The sequence below is a fragment of the Citrus clementina genome, unplaced genomic scaffold (genome assembly GCF_000493195.1).
Source record: "Citrus clementina cultivar Clemenules unplaced genomic scaffold, Citrus_clementina_v1.0 scaffold_1, whole genome shotgun sequence".
Taxonomy (NCBI): domain Eukaryota; kingdom Viridiplantae; phylum Streptophyta; class Magnoliopsida; order Sapindales; family Rutaceae; genus Citrus; species Citrus x clementina.
The window spans coordinates 6,430,219-6,452,570 of NW_006263303.1; the positions used below are offsets into that span (position 1 = coordinate 6,430,219).

Here is a 22,352-nt window from a genome sequence, read left to right on the forward strand (position 1 = left end):
TCAAGTGATGAACAATTGCTAACATTTAGCTTTACAGTGATCTTAAAGGAAATCCACAAAATACACCAGCGCAAGTAGTGCAGGGAAGATATATGTTCTTTCCTATTCAAAATTGTCAGTTAGATCCTCTATAATGCCTATAAAATTATATCTGTTAACCTATGAAAATTTGTGCTATTACAAGCATCCCAACTAGAACGAATATAGCACATCTATGCTATGAATACAAAACTATTTCCTCTAATAATGCCAACGACAAAATTTCAAACACTTGTGAAAATAAAAATGCTACAGGAGATACTTTTAAATAAAATAACCGCGTTAGAATAGAGGGGTAGTAAAAATCTATCCTTATAGATTAGCCAACCGAAGGGTGCCAGATCCTTTCCTCCTCCTCCGTCGCTTTTGCCGGATTCTCCAGAAACTCAAAAATACCAAAACCCCTGCGAGGCAGCATAGTAGTCAATTCAACAGAACAGTAAAACCAACAGAAGATGAACGAAATTCTAAAATCTTACAAGAGGAAAATAGAAACTTCAAGGATGTTCACTAACCAGTAACTGCAACTACTGCAGGTATGAGCCAATGGCTAGCAACCAGCACGGGCATATCAAGCTGCAAATTTGAAGTTAGGACACAGGAGATTTTTCAGTCCTTTATAATAAGAGAACCTAGATTTTCACTTCATAATAATAAAAAAAAAGTTATAATCCTAAAGACATTTTGTGTTCCTTACCTCTTCTCCATAGATTAAGCCCAAGTACTTGCTTCCCAAATAATCACTCTTATTTATCTGAGTGTACTTGGGACGTCTTGATTTTGAAATGTCCATGGTGGAATTGAAACCTCTACCCACATGAAAAACAGGATAGCCTGGTATTTTTTTATCCCCTTCCCTTACATCTAAATTGTATCCCTTTGTTCCCCAAACCTCAAATCTAGAGTCACTTCTACAGGCCAAATCCTTGCCCACAACAGCAGAATATGAAGAGAAATTTACATCAGTTCTACGAGATGGCAACTGGTTGTCATCTTCGACCAAGGGTGTATCATGCTTACTAGAATCTGAAAAAAGTACTGAATCCCTAATGTTTGCACTGGTGAAATCTAATATCTTCCTTAGGAGCCAATAACAGTTAGTAACCATATGGCTGCTATCCAAACAATTGGAATCGCCGTATACTGCAATGCGACCTTCACCCACCTCTAGAAGACCAAGAATGGGGGAGTCAGCCTGCATAAGTCATAGAAACCATAAATACATACGACAATAATCAATTGGATTCTTGCAAAACTAAAAATAACTCATGTTTATTGTAGGAATTCTACTTGTGCTGGAAAAGATAAAATTAACAATTCATTCAAAAATAAATGTGCCGCTCCTAGGGGCATAGCCAAGTGGCTTTCAGCCTCTTTGTTTGGCTAGACACCGAGTTCAACTCCGAGCTGGTTAAGAATTATATTTGGGCTTTGCCCACCTCCTACCTTCTGAAAAACCTCTAGGAGTAATACTAGAGGTATGGGTTCAAACCCTGCTCACATGAGTGAGGAGAGGATTGGATATTTGGATTGCCATCAAATTACGATTAACAACAATATGGCCTTCAACCAACTACAAACTAAATGTCTTACCGATGTTTGTGTCATATAGAAGAGAGAGAGTTGTGTTTTAAGCACTTGGCTTGTTCCATTCAGATCAAGTGAAGCGATGATGCAAATAAGATCCTCTCATTTCTTGCAAAGCAAGGTTTAAAATTTGAATGGCACAAACATGCTTGCATCTCTTTTGTGCTTATTAATCATTATAACTATCCAATCATCATCTAAACAACTGGAGAATCATACAAAATAAAAAAAAAATCAATCTTGTTTACAATGTTGTGCATTTCCATGGAATTAAAAAGATGATTCGGCAACCATATTTGATCCTTTAATAACCAAAAACCAAAAGAAAAAAATAAGCTGGAAATGTCTACTCACCTTGGTTGTGCTGGAAGTCAGCACATTTTGGGTTGCCCCACTCTCCGTGGTATCCAGGAAAGGAAAGCTATGTACATTCCCACCTCCTGGAAACCTTACAATATCTGTTCCAGATGCATATCGACTCTGCTCACCATTGAGAGAAAAATCACCATTCAGAATCTTGTCTCCAAAAGCAATCCCAAATGGGGCCAGAAGATCATTCAATGCTGGAATGTTTGCACCTCCAGTGACTGGAGTCCACCAGCTTCGAGTATTATCATCAAAGAATCTCATCTTTACCATTGTCTCCACATTATACCACTCAGAAAAGACTGCCAATCCCAATCCAGTATTAAGAACATCATAACTCAGCTTTTCAATTTCTTCCTCAAAGTACTCATCCTCAAGATCCACAAGCATAAGTGTTCCATACTGGTGAGCATCAAAGCATGTAAAAGGAGAACCAAGTGTTTCAACATAATATCCTGCATCACGTAACATATTGAACATGATATGGAAATTTGTATGGAGATGATCTCCATGCCAGTCAAGAATATCACTGCGAACATCCAAAGAGTCCCTAGGAATATATCCAGGAGGGTATTTAATACTGTGAAACTGATCCCATAAAACCCTTTTAGATCTAGGGGGCGTTGGAACCACTTTTAGTTTTAACTGAAGCATGCATGTACACCTCCGGGAGCTCTTTTCTCCTCGAGCAGGAGGACTGTGTACACTAACGCTTACGTTTCCTTCAATCTCTCCCGAAAATTTTGCACCTTCTTCCTTAATCTGCATGTGCAGTGCTAGATAACCAGTCCAAGGCCAGATTACTTCTGAATAGGTGAAGCGAATATTTAGAAGATTCCCTTCCTCACCCAAAGGATGCCATGTTGGTGGACCATCAACATAGCCAATTACACCCATCCCATTTAGAATGGTAACATTAAAAATAACAGGCATAGCACCTGCATAAAGTGGTTGTCGACAAAATGGCCATGAATAAGGGCAATCTGTAAAATCAAGAACGCTCGGGAAGATGCTTGCACGGGGTTGGTAGTTCTTTAGAATTTCATATGATTCTAACCTGACAAAAAAGTGAACAAATAGGACCAATAATACTAAGTTAGCTGACGCTAAGAATGACGGCAACAAAAACAATAAATAGCGACAGTACTACTGAGAATGACAAAGAAATGAATTTGCACCAAAACCAAGCACCCAGTGACTAACAGAACTTACAGATCAACTCTTCCTGCACCTTGCTCATACATGTTTGGACCAGAAAGCTTTGCAGCCCCCTCAACCAAAGCTTGTTTCATGCTCGCTGGGTTTAGAATGTTTTTCCGATTGTTTTCAGGAATAACGCTAACGAGCAGGCAAACCACACCAGCAACCACAGGACTGGCCACACTAGTTCCTGATAAACTTTTACAACCTGTACTAATCTTAGACCCCATAATTTCCCGCCCATATGCCACAACATCTGGCTTCACACGACCGTAGCTGTAGATGCAATATACACAGTAAACATTTTAATACAAGTATGACCAAACAAGCTTATGGAGGAAGAAAAATACTTAAAAATAACAAAATTGTTATGAATATCTGCAGTTTATAGGATAAGTATAGAGGACAAAGGAAAAAGCATACAAGCATGACTAATTGTTTAACAAAGCAATGCAACAGAAGGACTTAATTTGTAGCCCAAAAAAATTGACAAGATTGGATAATTTCTTTGGATGGGAGAAGATCCTCAATACAACAAGTGGTCAAATCTCCTAGATTTGGATGCAATAGATATCCAACTGAGGTCTTGCAATTTAGAGAGTAATCTCTTTTCGAATTTTATTTTTATTTGAGCCACTGGGAAACTATGCAAAGTTTGCTGACATGAACCTGCAACATCTAGGAGAAATAGGAAACCGCAGTTTTTGAACGATGGATGACCAACAACAATCATGTAGAAGATTGTCGGGACAACTTTCATTTCAGGTAAATATATTGCAGACAAAGAAATGTACAAGTCAGATCCAGTTGTACTTCTATTGTTGGATATGTACAGCTCCAATCTTACAGCCCATAATCATTGAAATCTCCAACTGTTCAAGATCCTTGACTCTATCCAGGAAGATCAAAGTGAATGCGGCCATATCTTGTTTGATATAATTCATTCAGGGGAAAAACTGAAGAAGCACTCCAAAGAAATTGTCCTTTCCTTGGTTGACCATGCTTGCAAGCCCAATCACAAGTATGCCTTATACTCTAAACAAATGCCACAACCAAAACTACAGAATAAAAAAATTGACATTCTGATCATACCAGAATTTAGGATTTTCCAGATAATATCAGTAGAAGCAGTGGTTACTCTAAACAACCATAAAATTTATATAGACTAACCGACTTTCGGGGCTCAAATCAAAATAAAATCAAAGAACATTAAGATAGGAAGAATACCCATGAGGAATTTCCCATGTACTCATGCCACGTGAAGAAAATGAGGCTATATGATCATTATAGTCAATGCCACCAACACCAATAACATCGCTCTGGTCTGCTGGATTGTTCAAAGTGCCATACAGTGGTCCATCATTTCCAATTGCCGAAACCATAATAATGTTATTTGCTGTTATTTCCCAGATCTGGTGAATGATTATGCAGCACTCAGTTATATTAAGGAAATTCTAAGTCTTATTGGCATAAATATTTAACAGAGACAAATGAGCATGTTAAAGCATACAATAGATAGATATATTAAGAAAATTTTAAGTCTCATTCGCATAAATATTTAACAGACAAACATGCATATTAAAGCATACAATGGATAGTTACTGAAGGTTTCTGCAGAAATAGTTGGCAACCTTACAGAATGATCCTTCATGAAACATGAAATGGATATAAAATTTAAGACATTGTACTCATTTTTCCTTGGAATTTGATAGGCATAAGAAAAGACCCACCATTATATCTTTGTAACAGCAAAGATCAATAACATTTTAGAAAGAATCCAAGTTTCAAAAGTCTATCTTCACAAAACCCAAATTTCAACTACAAACTGATTAATTTGCAGGACAACGAAGTTTTACCTTCTCTATGAATGGGAGATCCAAGTAATCAGGCCCTCCAATACTCAAGTTCAGCACATCTATATTGGTCGCGATAGCATAATTGAAGGCATCAAGGAACCACGATGTATATGATACCTGCAATAGGCTGAACACGAAATTCTCATAATCCTGACCAAAAGTTAAGAAAGGAAAGAAATTCAATAGCATAGCTAGCTTTAAAAATATGCTGAAGCCTAAAATATTTTTGCTCTTAGCATGGAAACAATCACCCTACTTTCCTCATTGAAGACAGAGAGCAAAATCAAAACCTTTTGAAGCTTAATTAAATTTTAGTTATTGGATTATGAATAGTAAAACATATGCAGACAGAAACAACGGTAAGAAAAGGTCAACCACACAAGGACACAAAATGGGACACAAATGCCAGTGCAACTTCATGTCATAGGAACAAAATAAACATATTCCACATATCCAACATGCATTACCTGCGCATCTGTAAACACACGAAATGCATAAATCTCCGTATCCGGTGCAAATCCAAGACACTCTGCATCTTGACCAGCAACAACTCCAGCAACAAATGTCCCATGTCCAAGATTATCATTTAAAGTATCTTCATTCGTCCAATTAGTACGTTCCTGAAAATTGCTCAAGGCATTAATTAAATGTCAGCTCTCTGCTATAAGCTAAAAGTAAATGTAGAATAAAAAATTCAATGACAAAGAATGTTCATTAACTTCACCATTCTATACTCCCATAGCATCAGTAACAGATCAAACTAAGAAACAGATAAGTACAACAACTTTTATCATTTTTATCCAACAAACAATACCTTGATATTACGGAAATGTGGATGGTTTTCTCGAATGCCAGTATCAAATATCGCCATTTTTACTTTAGCACCAGTGTACCCCTTTCCCCAAAGTGCATCAGCTCCAAACAAAGAAGTAACCTGAGACCTCTACAAGAGTAGGAAGAGGGAAAAAAAAAAATGAAAACACAATTAAAAAAAAAATCCCATTTCCAAAAAGCTTGTCCAAAAACTTATTCATATCTTGCACACGTGCAAACAAAAGAGATATGTCTCCACCTTGTAGGCCAAAAGTTCCAACACCTCAGAAATACAAGATTTGAACTTTGACCCACATAACAATTAATAAGAACAGCAATCCAGATTACAATGCTATGAATTCTCTAGAATTTCATTTAAATGCCAACAAATCAAAGAAGAAAAATTGAACTCAATTTTTTTTTCCACTCATTAATTGCCCCCCCCCCCCCCCCCCCCCAAAAAAAAAGAAGAAGAAGAAGATGAATACCTGCATCAAGAGATGGCGTCTCCAATTAATCGTGCAATTACTGGTGGTAGCCGTGTAATGCTCTCCTTCATTAAACGACATCGAAGTAAAGATCTTTCCGGGTCGTTTCTTCCCATCTTCGAAAGCCCCGCCAAGCAATCCCCTTTTATAGCTCGAATCCACACTCACATCCTTAACCAAATTCAGCCTCTCAATCTCTTCAATTAATCCTTGTTTCGCCGATTCCTCGACCGAAATTAACCCGAAATCGGTCGGGTACTTCGAGGCTGGGTTTTTCCTCTCGATCCATTTCCAGCCGTCTGGTGTAATCCTTGATTTTAGATACGAGCAGTGATCCTCGGCGGTTTTGTACTCCCTGAACCGGACTATGTAGTTGTTGCAAGAGATTCGGGTTTGGTTTTGGTTTTGAGTTGGGGTTTGGATCGGGCTAGGAGAAGGTATGAACTGAAGGAGGTAGAAGGACACGAGGACCGTGAGAAGAGAGGACTTGAACGGAAATGAGCTGAGCGTTCGATGTGGTGTCATGTTGCAGGGTACAACGATGTCGTTCGTACTGATCGATTTGGCGGGAAAATCCCCGCATCGGAGAACGGGGCTTACTGGCGTAGGCACCGCGTGGAATATTGTTTCTTACTCCTGTTTCGTGTCTGTCTCCTCTCTTGTTGGTTGCGAGGTAAACAAAATCAATAACACTACAGAGCTTCTGATTTAACAACTTCAAAGTGCATGAGATCCAGCCACGTGGTATTTGCATGTCTTAACCTCTAAATAGCATTTAAATCATTATGTTTCTATTATTTATCAACTAATGACATTGTTCCCAATTCGTATCAAATCGGTCCAAACACGTATGGAAGTAACTTATTATTATTTGACTACTTTAGAAATTATAAAAAATATTAAACGATTATAAAAGGTTCTGATTTATATCATTCTATTACTATATCTTTACAAAGCCTTTTATTTTATTATATTTCTGTTAATTTCATTAGTTGACTAATTAATTGGCAGGAAAAATTTTAATTTTAATCTTGAAACAAAAGTATAAAAATAAAAGTACTAAATATTTAGATTTATAGACGTGTAGGAATTATTTTTTAGCCAATTTATACTTTGAATTTATAGTATTGTATTGCTTTTAGGGATGGCAAAAATCCCCACGGGGATGGGTACCCTCGGGGATTTTCCCCATTCGGGGAGGGTACCGGGATAATTTTATACCCAATTTTTTTTTCGGGGAGGGGACGGGGAAAATTTTTTACCCAACTTTTTATTCGGGGAGGGGACGGGGATGAGGTGGAATCCCCATCCCCTACCCATTTCCCCATTTTAATTTTTAATTTTATTTTTATTTTTAAAATTACTAATAAATAAATAACAAAATTATAAATATTGTTAAAAATAATAAATATCAAAATAGTTGTATGTTGGGAAAGTGGTCACCCTTTGCCGGGAATTAGTTGAAGAGTATTAATTGAAGTTTTCACCAACTGTTTATTGCTTTGATTATACTGGTAGTAGTTCTTCTACTAGATCTACAGGGGATTCTTATAAGAAAGCAACCAAATGGATGACAGGTTTTAATGATTATGTAAACAATGGAGATTGTGCAGTTGTTGCAGATGAATTAGATTCATATTTGGATGAGAAAGTTATATCTCGGATGGAAGATTTTAATATTTTGAGTTGGTGGAAGACAAATGCTAATAGGTATCCTACATTAGCTCGAATTGCTAGAGATATTTTGGCAATTCCAATTACAACAGTTGCTTCTGAATCAGCTTTTAACACTAGTGGTAGAGTTGTGAGCTCATACCATAACAAACTTCATCCAAGCACATTGGAGGCCTTAATGTGCTGTCAAAGTTGGTTACGAGCTTACAATAGCGGTATGAGTTTATTTTAATATGATTAATTTAAAATCGAAAATAAAAAATGTATTAGACTATTAATTATTCGGGGACCGGGGACCCTCGGGGATCCCCTGTTATTATTCGGGGAGGGGATGGGGATTCTCTCAAGCAATTTTGACGGGGACGAGGAGGGGACGGGGACATATGCAAAACATCGGGGATGGGTATGGGGAGATTGGTCCCCTCCCCTCCCCTCCCCATTGCCATCCCTAATTGCTTTGTATATTATTACTTTTTATGATAATTATTATTGGTCAACTAACGTGCTAATGGAAACATAATAAATTAATTGATTTTATAAAAAATAAAAAATGATAGATAATAACATTTTTATAATTATTTAATATTTTATAATTCTTAAAGAATTAAAGTAGTTATTCTAACTTTGGCTTAGATTCATTGAACTTGAAAGCAAAGTCATGAGGTTGAAGATGGAGCTATTTTGAATGGGGTAGTGATATTTCCACCCCACAAATTTTGTAAATCCATCTCACTTTTAAAAAATAATTATAAAAAATTCTCTTATTTTTAAAAATTTCAAATAAAAGGATTCAGAAGAATTAATCAATTAAATCTATCTTAATTTATTTTGTTGTGACTTAGATTTTTTTATTATATTTCACTAATAAGATTGTTTTAACCTAAATTTAAATTGATTATTTTATCCTTAAAGGGTAAAAATACCAATAATTTAATTTAATTTCAACAATTTTTTTTATTTTGTAAAAAATTCATTGTTTTTAAATAGTTAATTCTACTTTATTAGTATGATTATTAATTTTTAATTAAACTAATATAATGTCTTTATGAGAAAATACTCATTAAATTATTAGGTTGTCAAATTTATATTATTTACATGTAAAATATTGAAAATTATTAGATTTCATCTAAGAAATTAGGTTATAAGTCACAAAATTAAGTACTTAAAGTATTAGATAGAAGAACACATATTTATTTAGAGCAAGTGAGTCATTTTATGTTATAAAGCAAAATAATTAAATAAAACTTATATTAAAGCTACTTTAATAGTAAAAAAACTAAATAAGAAAAAAATATAACACCGACATGTACATATAAATACAAGGGTGTTGTAAAAGATAATTAACATTTTAATGCCCCTCAAGTTTTGGATATTTGTGAAAATGTCGGAAAATATTTATTTTAGAAACAATCAAACTCAACAATAAACGCGCACAAACGCTGTTAGTTGTTAATTACAAAGAGAAAAAACCAGTGGATGGCGCGAGGTTCGATCGTCAGTGCACAATCCAGAACAACGTCGACCTTGCTATCGACCTTAGTTGCCAGGCTTTCACTTTCATCAGTAAAATGCAGAATCCCTTTTACGCGTTCCCAATATCTTCCTTCGATTCGCCTCTTCTGCAAGTGTTCTCATGCACATGCTGTCGAGTACTTAACAGACATGACCAAGTACAGGGAAGCTTTCTCCAGGCGAATGGCCATGGCTGGCCTCAAACCCCATCACCGTATCGGTCAGTCTTCTGAAAACTTCCCCTTTTCACCTTTCTGTTTGTTTGTCGGTAATTTGTAGGCAGATAAGAAAACAAACTCTCTTCTGCTTAAGAAATTGGCTCAGTCTTTTAGCAAGATTTATTGAACTTTTTAATTGTTTTGGGTAATTATCATTACAAAAATGCTTAGGGAAAACGAAGTGAAACATGTTAAGCTAAAGTTTGTCGTTTTAGCTCTTAGGACTAAGAAATTGTTGTGAGAGATTGATATTTGTGTTCAGCTTTAGGAGTTTCTGGCGGACCTGACAGCATGGCCCTCTGTGTTCTAACGGCTGGCTGGAAAACCGGAGGGTTTAACCAGAATGGTGAGGCCGGTGAGTTCATTGACGGGCTTTTGGCCATAACTGTGGATCATGGGCTACGTGAGGAAAGTAAAGAGGAGGCCAACATTGTTAGCCACCGCGTTTCTGATATGGGTATGTCGACCTTTTAACTATTTCTTGCCTTTGTATGGTGAGGCCGTGAATTTACTATGATCAATTGGTTGCTAATATAGGATTTGTGTAGGAATCAGATGTGAGATTGTTCGTTGTGATTGGTTGGATGGTAGGCCAAAACAGGGTCATTTACAAGAAGCAGCTCGTGACATGAGGTGATTTATTTTTAGCTTTTTCATTTAAATTTAAGTAATGGAATTTTGATATCCCTTTTTCCATATTTTATGCCTTTTTTTTTAACTATGGAGGCTTCAATTTTTTTTGTTTTTTTTTAATGAGGATAATCGCTGATTAGGAATCCATTCATGTTCAATTACAGGTATCGGTTATTTCAGAAGGTTTGCATTCAACACCAGATTGGTGTGTTACTTATTGCGCATCATGCAGATGATCAGGTTTGGACCAATTGATTATGGACAAGATGGTGATTTGGTTTGATTCTATGCATCTGGTAATATTTGAGATACTATGCAGGCTGAGTTATTCATTCTCAGATTATCTCGCAATAGTGGGGTTCTTGGACTTGCAGGCATGGCATTTTCTTCTCAAATTTTCTCCTCATATGCATACTCTTGCCATGAAGATTTAAAGAACCATTCTATTCTTCTGGTGCGGCCTCTTTTGGATTTTTCAAAAGATGATATGTACAAGGTCAGTGGAAAAAAGTTCGTCATCAAATGTGGTTGAGTTTCCCTTGAATTTTTGTCTTAATATTTTTGCAGATTTGTCAAGGAGGTAACCGAGATTGGGTTGAGGACCCAACAAATCGAAGTCCATTATTTGTGAGGAATAGGATTCGAATGTCATTAGGAGATTTGTCATCATGTGAGTTGTTTTAGACATACAGTGTTGGCCGGATGAGATGTTTTTCCTTTCTTTGTTTGCTACCTCTTTTCATGAGATTATTCTTTTATGTTTATTTGTTTTCACACTGACCTTATTGCTGCGGTGTAAGTATTTGAGAGTTTATCTGTGATTCATAGATTCATTGTGCTTTCTTATGTACTTCATTCCAATGTTTGTATGCATTCATAGGCTTTACTCAATTTCTTACTTTTCAGGTAGCTTTAAATCTGAACTACAGGCAGTTATTTCGGCGTGTCGAAGGACACGTTCATATGTTGAGCACGTGTGCTCTAATTTGATAAATGAAGCTGTGACTGTCATGGATGTAAGCAATCCTTCCAACTCTTAGCATGCATTGATATATATGGTGCCTAAATTTTATATTTCAGATGAATGTTATTCTTGTAGTTATTAGATAATTGTCAGTCATCCATAATTCTCACTGTTAACTTTTCTTCTTGTTTTAAATTTACATTTGGCAGCAAGGATATGCTGTTATTGATCTAGAGATTCTTAATCCATCAAAAATTGAGGACATTTTCCTGTCAAAGTTTCTTGCCTTGGTCTTGCAGGTAATATCAACTATAGTTGGTTGTCCAACACCTTAATTGTTTAGTATGTTTTCAATCTAATAGTATTTAATCTTTTGATGATACTGCTCTAATCTGAACTTTCCAGTTTATTTGTCAAAGACAAAGGCCAGTTAGAGGCAGTACTTCAAAATTGCTGCTGCATTACATTCGTACTTTCCCATGCAAGGTACATTTTTCTAGCACACGTGAATGTCTTGAATAGTTATCTATTGGTTTCTTCTCCATCATAATTGAAAAAGCTTTTGCAGTGAGTCATTATGATTTATGACATACTGAACAACCATATCAATGGTTTGATATTACTTTCCAAAGTCATTCTTTTGAACTGTTACTGCAGTTGCTGTATTCTAAAATTCTCAACTTATGTAGTCATGCCTGAATTCAGTTGTGATCTCTAAATAGCAGGACCATCACTGGATGTTGGCTTTTACTTTCTTTTTCTTGTTTTCTTTTTGTTAAAATGTTTCCTCTTTTTTTCCCCCCTTTATTTATTATTTTTGCAGTTTTTCTATCCTTTCATTGAGTTTTCTGGTGAAAAGGTTCAAAAGAATGAAGAATTTTCGTTTTTTATTTTCTATTTCGATGTTTGATTCATGATCATGTTTCGACAATATTGCAGACCTCCCTTACTGCAGCTGGTTGTTACCTTTGCCCAACTCCTGGGTCCAGAGGCACCAAAGCCTTGGTTTGTTCTTCCATTGACGGTCCTCTGCCATCAAAACTGGAATTGTTTCAGATACACTCTGATGGAGAACAGAGACATTGTGTTCCAGATGTAGAGCAGATTCTAGAGGATGCAAAATCCTATTCAAACCACTTGATCCAAGATGCATCAGACAAACTTTTGTTGAGCATGATATCTGATTCAGTTCTGACTGAAGCCAAGAGATTCAATATGCTGAGTGAATCAACCTACAAGAACATTCTTCTACTGCAAAGGGAGGAAATCAAACGTTTTAAGCTTGACTCTGAAGTTACATCTGACAGCCAGTTAATGCATGCCGTCGAATGTGTCGGCACATATCCAAGTATACCACTTCAGCCTGGGCAAGTGTGTTACTTCATGAACAGGTTCTTTGTCACATGGAAACTTATCAAGGAAAATGGTAGCAGGGCATTTCCCAGGGAAGTTCATAATGACGGGGGTTTGGGAGAGGATAGTTGGAACGAGTACTGCAGCTCTTGTCTAGTTGGTGATGAGATGGTGGCCGAGCTGCGCCACATGATTGAATCCGACTGGCTGTATCTTGCCAAGTTGTCGAAGGGTCTAAGTTCAGGTAATTTGCCACTGGAAAGAGAATTTATAGACGAAAAAACAGGGCAAAAAGTGGAGAAGACAAACCTATGTGCGGATTATGGAAGATTATCAGCGAAAAGAGCTATCTTATCATTGAAATCTATCCCAGTTGCAGCAAGAAGAAGCCTTCCTGTCCTAGTCAGCAGCCATGGACAATTACTTAGTATCCCAGTAAGTTAATCCTTTGCAGTTTTATAATAACACAATTCTTACCTCTCATTGCCTCTGTGAATAAATTTTTTCCCAGTGGCACTTTTCTATGAATCCGATCATAAAAAATATTGATAAATATTTTAGGATCATTTTTCTGAGGAAAAAAAAATTTATATCTCCAATTATTTTCATTATATTGCTTGGAAAGATTTTCATGACTACTTTGGTGGTTCAGGATCAGGGTACCTCCTGTGTGAGTATTTTTCTTCTCTTGGAACATTGTTTTTGTTTGTTCTTATAGTTCCATATTTGGCAATAATGTACTTTGGGCCCTAACATCCTTTTCATTTTGTACAATTTCAGAGTATTAATTTCAATATTTGCCCTTGCTTGATGGTATCTGCTGTTTTCAAGCCAAAAGTTCCACTTGGGGGAGGTCATCGTTCATTTTTATAGACTCTAGTTTCAGGCTTTTGCTTTTTCCCCCATTTCGGCAATTGTATTCTATTTCCATGTTGTGAGTTAGCTTTACATATAAACCTAGGAGGCTTCACATAATCAGACGATGGAGATCTGCACAAGTCAACCTGAAAATGTTGTAGAGTAAACATCCAAAGTGTAAATTCTACCTTCCGCCGCAATTTCATTGTTGATTCTTCAGGTTTGTTTATATTTTTCCTTGTTTTGTATCTCCCTTACTATTTTTGACACTTCTTATATGAGAAAATTAAACCACTATATATCACAAAGTATCTTACAGAGTGTGTGGTTTTGAAGAATTTGAATTCAAATGATGATGACACTACCTGCCACCCCGCATTTCCTAATATATTCTCTTTCTCGCTAGGTTTCTATTTATTCTTTTCATGTAAGTTCATTCCTCAAAGTGAAGTTGCCATGCATAGTTTAAACTTTGTGATAAGTTCATTTCATTCCTCAAAGTGAGGTTGCTGGGCATCATTTAAACTTTATGATAAGTTCAGAGCCCTAACAATCAGCAGGTGATACCAAAATCCACATAATAAGATGCAATTTCTGGCATGGATCGAACGGGTTGAAATTAAACTGCTCTGGAGGATTGATGATGATGGTGGCATTGATAGTAACGGACTGAAATGCTGGGAAAACATTAAGAATTTATATATCATCAGCTCTGTATGATTGAAGATGTAAACTCTTAATAGCTTGTAAGTGAACACGGTTAGCAAATTTGTAACATGCTTTTGAGAGGTGACAGCTGATCTTTGGGCAAATTTACAAAAATTATTCATGCCGCTGTGAATTGTCTTTGTACAAGCCACACTGTTCTCAGTCCTCCATCAAACAAAATATAAATGGGCGGCTCAGTGATCCAAACTGGAGCCCGTCAAATTTCAGGCTTTAATTCTGTATGCTCAATAATTGATCAAAATATAAAAACTGAAAACGTAATTAGATCACTCCCAAAATCCTCTTCCAAAACTGCAGTTGGGAGTTTTCGAGGAGTATGCTGTTCTTTGTAGGTTACAAATTTTGGTGTAGACTTTGCCAATATAATTGCTGAAGGGGGAAGAATCACGAATGAATGTACTATAAGCCGCCCTTACCTCCTCTTTCCTCCAAAGAATGAAAAGATGTGAACCACTGCTTCCAAGCTGCATCCTTCTGTTGCTCAACCCATGACAAAAAAGCACTGTCTAACAAGCAGAAGATGTTAACATAGAGCAGCTGGTATCTTACAGGAACATAACGGAAATTAGCAACTTGAACTATTGGCCATATACCACCCTCCAAAACCAAGGCTGGGAGGAAATCCCTCTTCAAGTCTTCTTTCACTTGAGCAACATTCTTGCCAGCAGAGAATCCCATGTAAGTGAAAAACACAAACAAATCTAAGGGGCCAAAGATGATGCTATCCATTGCAACTTTAGTAGCGACAAACCGTGCTGACTTTGGTGGTAATTGAAGCTTCAGCCTTATGAATCTGTCCAAGCCTTCATACCTATGATTTAGGTGGAACAGAAGTTACTCACCAGAAACTTTCTTGTGAAGAAAGTCCATAACACACACATGCATCTCAGATAGTATGCTGACTATGTGGCACCCCACACCCTACCTATCAAAAGTTCAACAACTGAACATCTCTGGAACAAACAAGTAGCATACAGCTCAGAGAACTAACTTTTATCAATTGAATTGCATACAATACAAAAAATTTCTTTCATTAAGAGTCACATATGACACATCCAATGCTAATGCAGCTTGAATCCTAGCTCCACCCTGCTCAAAACAATGAGCCAAGCCCTGACTACTTTTAAAGATTGCTTTTTGAGGTACAAACCTACTATAGCACACACTCTAGCTCATGACAATCTTTATGAGCAGATGTTGAAATTAAAGAATGGTCAGCCAAAAAAGATAGGTCAACTGACCCAAATGAAAGATAAGTTAACTGACCCAAATGAGAAAAAAGGATCCGGAAAACTCACCAAAAATGGCCAACAGGTCCAACAAAGCCAAATCCAAATGAACTTGTGACTGCCACTCGTTTCCAGTTGACTTTGAATTTTTCATCTGCATCCTGGCCCGTTAAACACATATTATGGGCTTAATCGTGCAAAGGAACATGCTGATACTCAAATAGCTAGCTTCAGCTTAGAATAGATAAAGTAAAAATGTCATCACAAACGGCATCAGCCTGACAGCAGTGATAATGAAGATGGAATGGAAAAGTAAATAATAAGATCATATTTCTTTAGAAAAAAAAAACTCTTCTCCTTTACCCTGCAGCAAAGGCTCAATATGATTAAAAGAAATTATAGATCCAGAGTCACATAATCCAGACCAACTTGCTATTGGTGCATAGGCTTAAGAGTTAAGGATATGCAACATATGTGCAGCGTTTTGTTATTTTCACTTGAATTTCTTAAGTCATTCATCCAGGATTCGCATTTCAAATATGCAATTGAGGCATTACTTCATAATAACAATATAGCATTCCTTATACCATAGTGTCTGGTGATGGCTCTCGAATACCACAATACTGCTGTGGAATCATACATCTAAATGCAATTTAAAATACACGTTCGCTCCTACACAAATCCAAGATATTGTCTCATATCTATTACAGAAATGACAAGCAAAAGAGAGAATTTCATTCAGATTCTTGAAGTTACTAACAGAAGATTGACTGAAAAAGAAAAAAGCATTGGAAAAACAATGAAGAAAAGCACAAACAGTAGTTGGCAAGAACCCATTTATTAAAGATTCCACGTGAAATAGCACTCCTGAAATCAGTACAAACTGTAAAGAATCATCCTAAGAGACCTCACTTTGCAAGATTTACCCTTAGACATAAGCAAACAATACACCCAAAATCGGAAATTCACAGATACCCATTTCACAAAGTGAGGAATTCATATCAAAATAACACAAACCACACATACCCATTGCCAAGAAACATGCAAAAGAAACAGAAAATCAAGAATATATAGCAAGAAGAAAGATAGAAAGAAAGAAAAAATAGGGCGGGGAAGGTCACAGTCACAGATAATTGAAGGCGGCTTTTAGCAGTGGCATGAGTGATGTATTGAGCAGCAATGTCGCCAACACCCCAAAGAAATCCAGAGCTTATCACTTGCGTTTTTAGTGGATGAACAGCCAAGCAGTTTTGGTACCATTTCCAAAGCTTCAACATTTTACCCGTGTGAGAGAGAGAAGAGGGGCGGAATTAGAGAGGCTAAGGTTAAGATAGTAGAGGGGAGCGAGAGAAATTAGAGATTTTTGGAACCCATGTCGTATTCATGACCAACTTGACAGACGCCAGTAGCGACCAGCATGTCTGAGTCTTAAGTTAACGCACGGATCAATCTTTCTCAATTCTCATTGAGAGGGTACATTTCGTACGGGTTTTGTTTAGCTGTTGACTGAGTAGAGGATGCTAATGCGCAGACCAAAATTATGATTAATAATTAATAAAGAATATTAGATACCATTTAGGATAGATATAAATGAATTATTCTTTGCCTTTGGTACTTTTGGTGAGTAGGAAGGGAGTTGGTGACTTGGTTGGTATGTTAATTGAAAGAATAAAAAAAGCTTATTTTGCTCAATAAAGATATTATTATTGTTCTTTGCACTCTAATTTTAATGGCATTTATAATCAAAGATCAAACGGAACATAATCAACCATACGAATATATTATAATTTAGTATTAGGTTTAAAAAATTATATATAACAATACAATTTTTTTTTTTTGCTCTTTTATCTTTACCTGTATTTCCACTGAATAATTTTTTAATGTATATATGTGTATATTAATATATTTTAAATATCTCTATATTTGGTTAACTTCAAAATCAATATGTATACTCAAAATTATATTAGTCATTTTTTTTTGAATACTGATTAATCATCATATTACTGCATTACACAGATAGTTACAACTGCTATTATAGCAGATATATTACACTGATATTTACAATCAGAAATACATAATTGAGACTTATATTATTACATTGAATTCTGTGAAGTACATGCCCAGATAAATAATCCCTTACAGAAGAGGGATGTCCATACTCCAAAAATTATATTAGTCGTTAGATGTGATATTGAGAGCACATGCTACACCCATTTCACATTCGACTCTCGCTAGCTATTTCTGTTATATCTATTGCCATACATATCATAAAAGAATTTTTCCTTATTATTGTGATTTTGTGTTGTTATTAAATAATGTACAGGACTAAACCTGTAAGAAATGTGCAAGACTACTGATTGCAAAATTTCTTCCGTTTGATATTGAAATTATAACATTAATTTGCGTCACAAAATCACTATTAATGGACCGGATCCAGAGGATATTCTTCTTTGTTTGCCTTGCTTGCCACGCTTTACCAAATCTCTGTTGAAAGAATATCTTTGATCTTGACCGACACAAAAATCTTAGCTCATTTATGCTGACCCACTATACGCAATATGCAAGAGATTTTATTTATTATTATTCTTATTGTGGTAGAAATTAATCTCCGTAAAAGAAGAAAATACGACACAATATCTGGGTGCTGCCGTGGCATAACGTGCTCCTTCCACATATCCTGTGAATGCATTTCTGTCACCAACATTTTGCAGCCTCAAAATATGATCCAAAATCTATTTATGATAATATTTTGTGGATAAGAATCTCCAGTGGATGTCACAACACAAACACATGCCACAAGCTTCCAACTCAAGTGTTGCTACTTCATCGGCTGCATGCACGTACACGCTTCTGCAAACCAAACCATGCAAGTTATGCTCCAAGAGCCCAAATCAACAGGTACTGTACGTCTCCCGTTAACTCGTTCTTCTGTACACTTAGTCTTATTTTAGAGAGCTACTGCTTGTTGTAATTGCTCAAACTAATCAATGTCATTGAATTTTTATATGTTTGTTTCTTTACTTTAAACAAAGCTGTGGAAGTTTTCTCAGAAAGTAAAATTGGGAATTTTGTGGGTTAAAGTTGTCTGTTGGGTAGATTGCCATTTGCTGCCTTTAGTTGAAAATGATTTCTGCATAGCACTACTTCTCAAGTCTAGTGACTGATGGATAATGGATTCATTTCAGATTGAATGATGAAATTTGCTTTTTGTTCTTCTGCTATTCACCATTAAATTCATCAAAATAAACTTCGGTTCAGGTAATTGGAGTTTTCAGATAGAGATATTTTTAATTGATTGTCTTGAAGAATCAGTTTGATATGTAATTCCTTTTTGCGGATTGTACATTTTCTCTGTCGGATTATAGCTTATTGTCAATTGAAAGGTAGTCAAAATGTTGAAAGGCTCAGGAGATAATGTTGTATACTAGTATTTGCTTGTTTTTCGATCTTTGTTTACCCAGTTGTTTGTTGTCCTTCAAAATTGTTTATTTGTTTTTTCTTTTTTGATTGATAAAATTTGTTTCCAAATTGGGGGTTAAATGTATATTTAAGGGTAGGTTTGGCAGGACTTTTATTTGTAGATCGTCTGCGTGTTCATGAATTGATCTTTGAAGTGCATGGTAAAGCTTGATGGACTTACATTAAATGATATTTAGATATTATCAGTGTGTTTTTTTCTTTTTTTATGTGATATTCAAAAGTCTATCAAATTGATTATTCCAAATGAAATTTTAGATTCTCATCTGTTGGATCTGTTTCCAGATCTTGCTCAATACTTAAAGATGTTTTGGTGCATTTTGCCTAGGTTCTATCTTCAAAAAAGTGTTTTGATCATCTCCATTGTGAACATGATTGATTGGAAGCCTATTTACCAGCCGCTTATGGTGTGGTAGCCTGAATTTGAATTCCATCAAGATAGGAAGGTGGCTAACTCAGTAAGGGAGAAGCAGGGAGACGAAAGTTGCAAGTTTGGCCTAGAAAAGGGTCATGTTATCATGGGTAAGCACCAAGAAGGAACAACCATGAGCAAGCAGGTTGTTGAAGCATCGCCAACTGTGGTAGTATCTTTATCTTCTTTGTTTTATTTAATGAAATATTGCTCCAGATGCATTTTCCAATCTCTCTTCTTGTGGCTTGCAATGTCCCTTGTTAAGTTTGTCAAATAGATATTTGCTGAATAACTTATTCCTGAGCCCGTTATAACATTACCGTCAAATATCTACAGTTGTGTTTACTGAGGTCACCATCATTAGAGCCTTAAACAAAATGCTTTCCCTTTGAGGTGTATATATTAATGTCATATTGTTTTAGTTTTCAGTCAGTCTAATCACGATCATTTTAACTCCACAGGAAAAATGTCTACACAGGGACAACTTACATTCGATCAAAAGTTCTGTAGCGTCACCAGTGCAATCCTGCTGCCTTGTCTGTTCGGGAAACAATGGCTGCAGAACAGTCCGTTCAAGGACCAAACTGATGAATATTTTGGTTGGAAAAGGGAAGCCTCACGAAGCCCATTATATATTCAACTGTTTAATAGAAGAAGGACACAGACCAACCCTTATTACATACACAACTCTCGTAGCTGCCTTGACTCGCCAGAAAAGATTCAAGTCCATTCTTTCGCTGATCTCTAAAGTAGAAAAGGATGGTATGAAGCCTGATTCGATACTCTTCAATGCCATGATTAATGCCTGTTCTGAATCTGGAAATGTTGATGAAGCCATGAAAATCTTTCAGAAAATGAAAGATAGTGGATGTAAGCCCACAACCAGCACTTATAATACCCTTATTAAAGGATATGGAAATGTTGGTAAGCCTGAAGAATCTCTGAAATTACTACAATTAATGTCACAGGATAAAAATGTGAAACCGAATGACAGGACTTACAATATTCTTGTAAGAGCCTGGTGTAGCAAGAACAGCATAGAAGAAGCATGGAATGTGGTCTATAAGATGGTGGCATCTGGTATACAACCTGATGCTGTCACCTACAACACATTAGCAAGAGCTTATGCTCAATATGGGGAGACGTATAGGGCAGAACAGATGCTTTTTGAGATGCAGAACAACCAAGTACGGCCAAATGAGCGTACTTGTGGTATCATTGTGAGTGGGTACTGTAAAGAAGGTAATATGGAAGATGCAATGAGGTTTCTCTATAGAATGAAGGAGCTTGAAGTGCATCCAAATCTTGTTGTGTTCAATTCCCTTATTAAAGGATTTCTTGACATCAAAGATAGTGATGGAGTTGACAAGGTGAGTGCCAACATGTCTAATATTTATATTTTCTAAAATTCTTTATCCTTTTCTCTCAATTACAAGAATTATACATTTCCAGCAGTTCCTTGCTGCAATTGTAGATAAGAGTTTAGTAAATGGAGTGTATGGTCATATGGCTTTCATGTTCTGTTGTCATCTTGGCGTCATAATGGAATGCATGTAGACATTGAGAATAGAAATTTCTCACCTTTATCACATTAACCAATTAATCAATTATAATCTTCTGACATCCATGACTTATGAAGCATTTGAAATCAATCACAGTTTCCAATAGTCTAAGGCAGTATTGTTTACTAAATTGGGGACAGGCACTCACATTGATGGAAGAATTTGGGGTCAAACCAGATGTCGTAACTTTTAGCACAATCATGGATGCTTGGAGTTCAGCTGGGCTTATGGGCAAATGCCAGGAGATTTTTGATGACATGGTGAAGGCTGGCATAGAACCTGACATCCATGTATTTAGCATCCTTGCAAAAGGCTATGTGCGTGCTGGAGAGCCTCAGAAGGCTGAGTCAATTCTGACTTCCATGCGCAAATATGGCGTGCATCCAAATGTTGTAATGTTCACTACTGTCATCAGTGGGTGGTGCAATGCTGTAAAGATGCAGCGTGCAATGAGTATTTATGAGAAAATGTGTGAAATAGGCATTAATCCCAATTTGAAAACATATGAAACTCTATTGTGGGGATATGGAGAAGCAAAACAGCCCTGGAGAGCAGAAGAATTGCTGCAGGTGATGGAAGAGAAGGGTGTCCGTCCTAAGAAGAGCACCATCCAACTTGTAGCTGATTCATGGCGTGCTATTGGTTTGGCAAGGGAGGCCAAGAGAGTTCTCAAAAGTGCAGAAGAAGATAGGCAATCCATGCCAAATAAAAAGGATGAGATAGCAGTCGAGAGCATTCACAGGAAGCAAAATCTTAGTGCTTCAAATTCTACTTTTTTGCAGATACCTGGGGTAGTGTCGAGTGAGCACAATGGGTCTTCAGCTGCTAAAATTAGAAGCCAAATAGTTCTGAGATCTGACACTGTGTGGACTGCAACTAAATCCTTATTCGTCAATACATATGGTTCCGGGGTGCAACCAATGGTTGTATGCAGGAAGCAATGTAGTCAGGTTGGTACATGTGGGCAGTTTGTAAATGCATACAGATTGGTGTTCATAAATTGATGGCTGCCGGGATCATACTTTTAACCAACGTATGGTGACACACCGGTGGAGGAAGGTTGCTTTATTAGCTCCTTGAAGTTCAAAAGGCTGACTAGTACTTGTTTTCCAGATCTTTAGTCTGTACATGCTGAAATTGTTCCAAGATATATACATGCATTTCTTCTGGTCTGGTCCCATTGTTTTTGTTGACACAACTCAATTTGTAGCTAATCTTGTAATTTTTGTACAATCGGATATATATATACTCACTGTTGATAATTCAGGGCCAGACCGACTGCTGTCCGATTTTTCATTAATGTAATGATATTATATGTACCTTGATTATACAAATATTTGTCAAATACATGTGATTCATGTTCTCAACATGGCCTTTGAGGC

The 22,352-nt window shown here is 36.5% G+C and overlaps 4 protein-coding genes across 7 annotated transcripts; 2 read left to right on the top strand and 2 right to left on the bottom strand.

Moving 5' to 3' along the window:
- Positions 1-227: 227 nt before the first annotated feature.
- LOC18055726 (subtilisin-like protease SBT6.1) lies at positions 228-7,015 on the bottom strand. Its single transcript, XM_006451106.2, has 10 exons — positions 6,350-7,015; positions 5,863-5,991; positions 5,516-5,668; positions 5,049-5,165; positions 4,420-4,604; positions 3,205-3,468; positions 1,981-3,049; positions 737-1,234; positions 555-615; positions 228-443 (listed from the first exon to the last, which is right to left on the bottom strand). Exons 1-10 carry the CDS (start codon positions 6,872-6,874, stop codon positions 352-354), a joined length of 3,093 nt encoding a protein of 1,030 aa, XP_006451169.1. The 5' UTR covers positions 6,875-7,015; the 3' UTR covers positions 228-351.
- Positions 7,016-9,463: 2,448 nt separating this feature from the next.
- LOC18055727 lies at positions 9,464-14,147 on the top strand. Of its 2 annotated transcripts, XR_002903864.1 has the most exons (12): positions 9,464-9,755; positions 10,016-10,210; positions 10,302-10,386; positions 10,551-10,626; positions 10,706-10,882; positions 10,954-11,056; positions 11,293-11,402; positions 11,560-11,649; positions 11,756-11,836; positions 12,290-13,138; positions 13,484-13,781; positions 14,122-14,147. XR_002903864.1 is itself a non-coding variant. In XM_006451107.2 (11 exons), exons 1-11 carry the CDS (start codon positions 9,500-9,502, stop codon positions 13,574-13,576), a joined length of 2,115 nt encoding a protein of 704 aa, XP_006451170.1. In that variant the 5' UTR covers positions 9,464-9,499; the 3' UTR covers positions 13,577-14,093. The 2 variants fall into 2 exon arrangements, 1 of the variants encoding a protein (XP_006451170.1); XM_006451107.2 differs by lacking the exon at positions 14,122-14,147 and having other exon boundaries at positions 13,484-14,093.
- Positions 14,148-14,174: 27 nt separating this feature from the next.
- LOC18055728 (PXMP2/4 family protein 2) lies at positions 14,175-17,000 on the bottom strand. Its single transcript, XM_006451110.2, has 3 exons — positions 16,641-17,000; positions 15,589-15,680; positions 14,175-15,101 (listed from the first exon to the last, which is right to left on the bottom strand). Exons 1-3 carry the CDS (start codon positions 16,794-16,796, stop codon positions 14,690-14,692), a joined length of 660 nt encoding a protein of 219 aa, XP_006451173.1. The 5' UTR covers positions 16,797-17,000; the 3' UTR covers positions 14,175-14,689.
- A 1,203-nt stretch (positions 17,001-18,203) lies between these two features.
- LOC18055729 (pentatricopeptide repeat-containing protein At5g21222) lies at positions 18,204-22,337 on the top strand. 3 transcript variants are annotated; one of them, XM_006451111.2, is made up of 4 exons: positions 18,204-18,417; positions 19,325-19,577; positions 19,870-20,778; positions 21,111-22,337. In XM_006451111.2, exons 2-4 carry the CDS (start codon positions 19,515-19,517, stop codon positions 21,972-21,974), a joined length of 1,836 nt encoding a protein of 611 aa, XP_006451174.1. In that variant the 5' UTR covers positions 18,204-18,417; positions 19,325-19,514; the 3' UTR covers positions 21,975-22,337. The 3 variants fall into 3 exon arrangements, with proteins under 3 accessions (XP_006451174.1, XP_024034468.1, XP_006451176.1); XM_024178700.1 differs by having other exon boundaries at positions 19,325-19,574; XM_006451113.2 differs by lacking the exon at positions 18,204-18,417 and adding an exon at positions 18,429-18,777.
- Positions 22,338-22,352: the final 15 nt, after the last annotated feature.